Here is an 8,922-nt window from a genome sequence, read left to right on the forward strand (position 1 = left end):
AGGCCGGCACTGTGTGGCAAAGCTGTGTAAATATGAGGACTGTATAGACAGAAATGAAACCCCTTTGTCCGGTATTCCCTCTGTACACATTGATCTGCCTGACGTTCCAGTCTACGGATGGCAGATTTCCTGGCTGGGTCTGTATGAGACGTGTGACGTGTAATATCCGTTCTGTCCTGCAGATGGCGGTCATCGGGCAGCAGACGGGCAGCAGTAACCTGACAGAACTGCAAGTGGTGAATTTGGACAGTGGACACAACAGCAAGAACGATTGACTGCTTTACATGGGGCGCCGGGGCCCCAGACGGTGACACATTACCGACGGTGACACATTACAGACTGCGACACTTATTTATTGATGCCTTTTCACTTTTTTTATTTCCCTTTTTAAGACTTTTTTTGCTTGTGTGCAAAGAATAAGAGGCTCACGGGGGAGGGGTACCATGTGGCTTTTGTTTTACCCCCCCCAGGCATCGGCTGTCACTCAGAGTGGCCTCAAGGGATTCTGGGAGCTGGTGAATTGCACTGAATGCGATGAGGACAATGCGCTCCTGTAGTGGGTGGGGGACCGGAGCACTTGTCCCTGGCGCGGGGGCTCAGGCGGCCCACCCCTAGAAGAGAAATAGTTTTATTAAGGGAACGCAGAGGAAGGACTACAAATCCTTTTTATTTTTCTAAATGTGGATTCTCAGTATTTATGTAAAGCGGCGGGTTCTCTTTAGATTCCTGCGTATAAAAAAAATAAAATACAAAAGGGTGGGGGAGGGGTGATATTTTTATCTGCTTCTTTTATAGCAAACGGTTTGTGATCCAGGGTCATTTAACCCTTCCCTGCCAGTCCCCCACTTTGGCGCGCTGTATGGTGAAACGCTTGTCCGGTCTGTCAGCGAAGAGTTAATTTTGTACTTGGTTCGTGTCGATGGCACTACAGGAGTTGCGATATCGCAGCCGTCAGTATTTCGAAGCCTTTCTGATCACATGTACTGTAATCCCGGGCGGCCGGCGACGTGTTTTTTTTCAGGGTGGAAATGTCATTTCTTTACAGGGACACTTGTTACCGTCATATGAATGGAGGCCGCGCCTGAGTGCTGCGGGGCCACACGCGAGTCACATGACTTTTCCAGCCAGTGTTGGAACCTTTTCTTGGAGAGGACACGGTGCCATCGTGCGTCTGTGCGACGGATTGTCAAGTCTGCTGTCCACATGCCTGACTCCTGGCGGGGTCCGCTCTACTGCGCCCCATGTGCCACCCTATCTGGGCATTATCTCTCATCCACGGTACCCAAATTCTGGGTATGAATTCACAATGTGGTACATTAGAAATGTACTGTAGCTACTCATCACCCACATGTTCCGATCTGTCATTGCAGTATGGCAGTCCGTGTGTATGGTGACGGTGCCCACGGACATTAGATCTCAGGTGACAGATCAGAAGACTCCTCTAATGTCCATGGGACACCACCGCCAACCTTGCCACACCTCCACCCTGCTCACCAAGCTGGTGCCGGAGGTGTCTATACTGCTCCTTCACCTCCCATCCCTTGAAGACAAAATATCATTGGTCGTGTCAACATCATTTGGTCACATGACCATGAATGCCTGCACGTCTGAGCACCCTTAGCCTTCATGGACGTCAGAGGAGTCTTCTTATCAGTAACCTGAGATCTAATGTCCACGAGGCACCAGAAGACACCATGGCCAACCTTTCTACCCCTCCACCTTTCTACATGAATGCCTGCACATTTCAGCATCTTCAGACATCATGGACATTAGAGGAGTCTTCCTATCGGTAACCTGAGATCTAATGTCCATGGGGCCCCAGATGACACTAGGGCCAACCTTTCTACTCCACCTCCACACTGCTCAACAAGCTGGTGCCGGAGGTGTCTGTACTGCTCCTTCTTCCCCCATCTCCATAGACAAAACATCATTGGTCATGTCAACATCATTGGTCACATGACCATGAATGGCTGCACATTTCAGCATCTTCAGCCTTCATGGACATTAGAGGAGTCTTCTGATCAGTAACCTGAGATCTAATGTCCATGGGGCCCCAGATGACACCAGGGCCAACCTTTCTTCTCCTCCTACCCCCACACTGCTCAACAAGCTGGTCCCGGGTGTGTCTGTACTGCTCCTTCCGCTCCCATTTCCATAGACAAAACATCATTTTGACCATTAATGCCTGCACATTGGAGCTTCCTTGGCCTTGAAGGCCCCATCTACAGATTGTGATATGATACCAGTTGGTCAGGTGCACATCCATTTCTGCTGAACTCCCAAGCAAGACTTGAATCTGGGTCATAACAATTTGAAGGATATTTGTAGGGTCTTTTGGGTTTCCTCATCCAGCAGATCATGTCCAGGGCTGCTGCCCGGGGAGGGGGGTGAAGTGCCACCTCTACACCATCTACAGGTCACTGTAAGGACATGCTGTGACTCTTGTTTACATGTGGCTTCCACTCATCCTGTTGTGCCAAGTGCCATTCTCCAGCCAGCAATGTGTAGTCTTGCATGGAGTCGGGTAGATGGTGTGTTCTGAGGTGATGCCAGACTTGTTCCCCCCAGGCAGGAGTTTCTGCAGGTCTGCTTCTCTTTACTGCTTTGCTGTGAAGAGAGCCATGTACGTGCCACATACATAGTAATGTCCGAGAATTCTATTCATGGCTGTTCTCTCTCTCTCTACCAGGTTACTGTGTCAGCTTGGATGAGGAGAGTTATGTATGAATCCTTTTTACTTCTCCCCAGATAGCAGGGATAGCGGTGTTACAGGAATGGAATCCCAGAGTAGACTAAGGGGATGTAACTAAGAGATTGCAGGGCCGGGACAGACACAAGAATCCCTGTAGATGGGGGTGGCTGGCAAGGATCACGGTCTATGACACTAATGGACTGGTTGGCTGGGATCGGGTCTGTGTGGGATTGGGGTACAGGCAGGAAGAGGGTCCATGGCACGATGGGAGTGCCTAGCTGGGTTCAAGGTCTATGGCAGGAAGGGCATGCCTGGCTGTAATCATGCTCTATGGCAGGAAGGGCAAGGAGATGTGACTTTGTGAGGTGGCTTCACTTTTTTCTTTAGCTTTTGATTTAATCTGATTTTTATCTTTTTTTTTCTTTGTTGTGCTTGTGTGCATTTTTATTAAAATTTTCCAGGGATTTCCCCGGAGAAGTTGTGGAAGTAAGACACAGTACTGTGTACATAATCTTTTTTTTTTTTGTATAAAATAAAAAAACTAAAAAACTTTCAATAAATGTATCATTTTGTGCACATTTCACGGGTCTGGTTTCAGTTTCCTGTTCAGTGTATTTCTCTCCTCCCCTTAGGGACTGTCACAGGAGACATTTACTAATATCCTCCTGTGACCCAAGACTCGGCATATAGCGGGCTATTGTCTGCTATATGCAGAGCCGCGCTGCACCCGGGACGGATCCAACAATATTGTCAGGATCCACCCTACAACCTGATTGACAGCGGGCTCTGTATGCATCCCACCTGACCATGGATCTGGTCCTAGACCGAGAGGAGACTGCTCTGTGAGATCCATCAGGTAGAAGCATAATCTGCCTCAGGAAAGGAATAAAGATTTCTTGCTTTTGTTGTCTATAAAGCGCCAGTCGGGTGTCACCAGAAGCTCTAACTAGGGCTGAGTGCTTGCCCTGCGACGGCGGTGCAGTGACACCAGTGGAACCGCTCCTATCTCAGGTAAGTTGCCCACTAAAGCCAGTAATGATTTTGCGGTCTGTAATGGGGAATTACTGGCACTGAAATTGTAAGCACTGAGCGCCAGCTCACCAGTATGGGGTGGTGCTATAATTGTCTGCTTCTTCCTCCATTATTAGTTGTTTGGCTCCATCGTCGTTTATTGAGAATGCCGTATAGACTCCAAGGACAATGTAAAAATGTCAAATATACAAAGGGGAATTTATCAAAACTGGAGCAGCTGTCCATGGCAACCAATCAGCGTCTCTCTTTCATTTTCAAATCTTAACTGAACAAATTGGAGAGAAGCTGATTGGTTGTCATGGACAGCTGCTCCAGTTTTGATAAATTTCCCCCAATGTATACACCATTCCCTATCACATCTCTTACCCTACTGAATCCACCAATCTACATTGAGCTGTATATAGGATAAGTCAGCAGGTTCAATGAGACCTGGAACTGATGGAAAGGGTTCATGTGTGGTGGGGAGGTTGCTATAATGATATGAGGTGTATGAAGAGAAGCAGCTTTGTGAATTGTGGTGCCTGGAGGTCGCTGATGTAATCACATCCTCTGATGCATGTCGCCTTCCCGCCTGCTGAGGGTAAACATCGGCACCAAACGGCAATGTCTAGAAGAAGGTTATAGAGAGTCTGCCAGGTTCCTGTCCTGTGTGTGAAGTTCCACTATCAGGGTTATTCACATAAAGGGTGAAGAGTTTGGAGAAGGCAGAAGAAGTGAACAATGGAGGACAACATCGCTGAGCTGGAAACATTCTCCAATTCAGCTCACTTTCCAGATCCGTTATGTTGTCCTAAAAGCAGGGCTAGCCATGCTCCGGCCCTCCAGAGGCATTGCAAGATTCCCACAGCCACGATGTATCATGGGATGTGTGGTTTCACCACAGCTGGAGGGCCGGCATCCCACCTGACAACCGGGGAAGGTGCTGGGGGACCCTCCCTAGATAGAGAAGGGGGTGGATGTATTAAAAAAAAAAGAAACCACACACACTCTGTAGATGAGTTCCTCCCTCCCCTTCATGGGCCCCTCCGGAATTTAACAGGTGAGACAATATGAGTAACACGTAGTACAAATGTGCGGACTGAGATTCAGGGTAAGTTACATGTCACTGAACTTGTTTTGCAGTTCTGAGTGTCGGGAACATAACCCGGCATTTCTATCCACTCGGCTCCCACCATGCCCGAATCCCGTCACCATGGAATGAGTTCAATCCGATGTTGAACTGTCCAATGCTCGTAGCTTTATATATATGCCAGTGTAGGGAGCAGAGAACTCTTCCCTACCCAGTCCGGTCTGTGGCTAGGGTGAAAATGAAGAAACTTGTGACATCGTTGGAGAATGGAACCAGACTGGAGACTGTCCCAATCCAAGCGCTCTCTGCTATTGTGACTTCAGAGCAAGAGCTGCATCTCTCTGCCCCACACAAGTGGAGATCAGTCCCATCTGGATAGTATCTTCCTCCGGAGAACTGGGAGGTGGTTCCATTGACTCGGGTCCAAACCAAAGGATGCCATTAGCCTGAGAACTTGCATGCACAGGTGATGTGACCAAATTCAAACTAATAATTCAGCAGTCTTGGTTAAACATGGAGGAGAAAGATCCCAACTATCCCAGATCAAGCCAAGATACTACGGGCATTGAGTGCGGCCGTTTTACAACCAGCCAGAGTGCGGCAGGGTTACCAACACGTTCTGTAGTCTGAGCGGCAAGTCTGGTGCTGATGGGACTTTAAGAACGTTGAGATTATGGAAATGATCTGATACTCTCATTTTCTTTTCTGGCTTTCCATTCCTAGTTATTAAGTTCAGAGATCCATCCCCCCCTCTGTAACAGAACATCAGGGAGGGAGACTTACACTCGCATGAGGAATGGAAAATTACAGCATGCTTCAGACAAAGTTTCCTTATTCCTCGCTGCCTCATGTTTGCATACCAATAGGCCATTCCAAGAGCTGCTGACACACCTGGACCCATGGATGCTGAAGAGAATGTTGAGACATTAACCAGGTAATGCCTCATGAAGGTGTTCAACGACCTCCAACTTTCTCCTCTGCACTGTCTGAGCCAGAACTTTCACTAAAGCTGCCTATGATGCCACCATACCCTTCGTGGAATTGTTCCTTCAAGTCTTTCAGGGAAGGAAGACCTGCTCTACAGTACGTTACTAGGGTTGTTTTTACTATCCGAGAGGATGTTCTCGGCTTTGCTGCCATTCATTCATTTTATTTAATCGGAAGTACAAAGACTTCATCATTCTCACAGAGATTTGTTCTGAGGATGAACTGCAAGCAGTTAACACAAGTCCAGTCTGGGCCATCTCTGCTCTTCCGGGGATGAATCTGACAACTTTAAGGCCAGCAAGTTTCCCAATCTAGTTGGAATTTATAAGTCAAGGTCCAGAGGAAGTCTAGTTTTGGAATCACTGTATTCATTGGAGGCCTGATGTTCATGATGAACAATGATAATAATAGATACGTGGCCCCCTGTCTGTACTCCTATTAAAGCTGCCTAGGCAGACAGCCGAACCTTAAGCCTTACAACCCGTCTCCTGTAAAATCCTACCCTATAGTAAGACAACTTCGTAGATGGCTTTTGAGATTGAGTCTGAATCACTGGTGATGACGGGTTTTGCCCTCTTGAAGGGTCTTTACCCTCTTGAAGGGTCTTTAAACTGCCAGGCCATGAAATGAAGTCTCCTTGTGCAAAACAAAGGACCCGAGCTAGAAGATCTTTCTTTAGACCAGTGGTTCTCAACCTTTCTAGGGCCGGGACCCCTCGGTAACATTTGCCAAGTTGTGGTGACCTCAGTCATCGGCTGGCATAAGAGCAGGAACCATATGGCCGTCTCAACCAGAAAGGTAAAATCACAATGACCTGAATCTCCTGCAACATTTGAAGAATGAGGATCATGGGGGAAAGATACCAGGCTGAGGATCCAAGGTCTCAACAGAGACTGAACTGCACTGACTTCCATCCTCTGCCAATCCCTATACTGGCTTCCATCCCCCACCCCCCTCTGCCAATTCCTATACTGGCTTCCATCCTCTGCCAATCCCTGCACTGGCTCCCATCACCCCCCCCTCTGCCAATACCTATACTGGCTTCCATCCTCTGCCAATCCCTGCACTGGCTCCCATCACCCCCCCCTCTGCCAATACCTATACTGGCTTCCATCCTCTGCCAATCCCTGCACTGGCTCCCATCACCCCCCCCTCTGCCAATACCTATACTGGCTTCCATCCTCTGCCAATCCCTGCACTGGCTCCCATCACCCCCCCCTCTGCCAATACCTATACTGGCTTCCATCCTCTGCCAATCCCTGCACTGGCTCCCATCACCCCCCCCTCTGCCAATACCTATACTGGCTTCCATCCTCTGCCAATCCCTGCACTGGCTCCCATCACCCCCCCCTCTGCCAATACCTATACTGGCTTCCATCCTCTGCCAATCCCTGCACTGGCTCCCATCACCCCCCCCTCTGCCAATACCTATACTGGCTTCCATCCTCTGCCAATCCCTGCACTGGCTCCCATCACCCCCCCCTCTGCCAATACCTATACTGGCTTCCATCCTCTGCCAATCCCTGCACTGGCTCCCATCACCCCCCCCTCTGCCAATACCTATACTGGCTTCCATCCTCTGCCAATCCCTGCACTGGCTCCCATCACCCCCCCCTCTGCCAATACCTATACTGGCTTCCATCCTCTGCCAATCCCTGCACTGGCTCCCATCACCCACCCCCCTCTGCCGATCCCTCCACTGGCTTCCATCCCCCAGCCCCCTCTGCCAATCCCTCCACTGGCTTCCAATAACCCAAAAGCATAAAATTCAAAATATTAACAACCACTTACAAAGCCATCCACAACTCCGCCCCCGGAATTATCTCAAGCCTGGTCTCAAAGTATCACCCTAACCGTCCCCTCCTCCCAAGACCTCCTGCTTTCCAGCTCCCTTGTTAACTCCTCCCATGCTCGTCTCCAGGACTTCTCTAGCGTCTCTCCCATCCTATTGAACTCTACCCGAAGACTCATCTCTTCAGGGAAGCCTATGCCACCTCAACCTAACCACTCGACCATCACGTTCTCAAAAAAATTCATCCCCTCACAGCTACCTCCTCATGTATCACTGGCCTCTCCCTTTTAGGCCCCATTCACACTGAGCGATTTTTGCAGCGATATCGCTCTATGTAGCTTCTCCAATCCATTTCAATGGAGCTGTTCACATTTCGTCGCTCAATATCGCGCGATTTTCATGTCGCTCAGTGTGAATGGGGCCTTAAGAGTGTGGGCCCTCCTCCTTACCATCTTGTCTTGCGATTGTCATGTCTTCCTTAGGCCCCGTTCCCACTGCGCGATATGCAATTTGCGCGTTTGTCACGCGATTTGCATATTGCGCAACATCGCGAGATTTGCCGCGCGATGTCGCGTTCAAGCTTGCATTGAGCAAGCTTGAATCGCGGCTAAATCCGCTCCAAAAAGGGTCCTGCTGTAGTGACACACGACCCTTTGCCCCATTGGATTGCATTGGAGCGCGATATCGCGCGGGAATTACCGCGCGATAAATCGCTCAATGTGAACGGGGTCTGATAGTGTAAAGCGCTGCGCACACTGTTGGCGCTCTATAAATCCTGTATAATAATAATAACCCTGTGTGGACAAAAGAACATCCTGAGAAGTGTCTGAAGCGTCTCATTCATCCAGGTGACGGTATTTCTGTAAAAATTAGAATCAAGGCCACTGGACTTGCTGTATTTTTCTCGAAGACGTTTTGCTGGTCATGTGATTAGCCAACTGAATTGAGAAAGCTGGTCGGATGGCCAGCGAAACATCCAAGAAAAATACAGCCGGTCCAGTTGCCTTGTTTTAATTTTTACAGATCTGCTGAGCGGAGGGAGGAGGAGTCATCTCTACGTTGCAGCTTCACCGTCACAGACTGGAGACGAGGAGGAACTGAGCTGTATTGGTTGACTGTAGTAGACAAAGTTAAACCACCAATCCGGCTGTGTGAATTTCAGAACTGGATGGACATTCTGTTGTGGAAGGTAAAATGGCTCCCAAGTATGTGGTGTGAATTGGTCTTTATGTACGTCACAGGCTTCCTGTATTTATCACCCAGCAGCACGATATTACCCCGACCCATCAAGAATAACCCAGAACTCGGTATAAAAAGGCTATTTTATTGGGTGCAACCGTTTAAAAAAAA

At 48.9% G+C, this 8,922-nt stretch overlaps 2 protein-coding genes across 3 annotated transcripts in view; one reads left to right on the forward strand and one right to left on the reverse strand.

Moving 5' to 3' along the window:
* Window positions 1-317, forward strand: part of SRF (serum response factor) — a 27,361-nt gene extending 27,044 nt beyond the window's left edge. For both annotated transcript variants that reach the window (XM_018567940.1, XM_018567942.1), the window contains exon 7: window positions 183-317. In XM_018567940.1, coding sequence (XP_018423442.1) covers window positions 183-275 — 93 coding nt within the window. In that variant the 3' untranslated portion in view covers window positions 276-317. The remainder of the gene's footprint in view (window positions 1-182) is intronic.
* Window positions 318-2,670: 2,353 nt separating this feature from the next.
* Window positions 2,671-8,922, reverse strand: part of PTK7 (protein tyrosine kinase 7 (inactive)) — a 17,125-nt gene continuing 10,873 nt past the window's right edge. Inside the window, exon 20 of the mRNA XM_018567937.1 lies at window positions 2,671-2,682. The gene's annotated coding sequence lies outside the window, so the exon portion shown is untranslated. The remainder of the gene's footprint in view (window positions 2,683-8,922) is intronic.

This window comes from Nanorana parkeri, unplaced genomic scaffold (assembly GCF_000935625.1).
Source record: "Nanorana parkeri isolate BGI_ZX_2015 unplaced genomic scaffold, ASM93562v1 scaffold1119, whole genome shotgun sequence".
Taxonomy (NCBI): Eukaryota; Metazoa; Chordata; class Amphibia; order Anura; family Dicroglossidae; genus Nanorana; species Nanorana parkeri.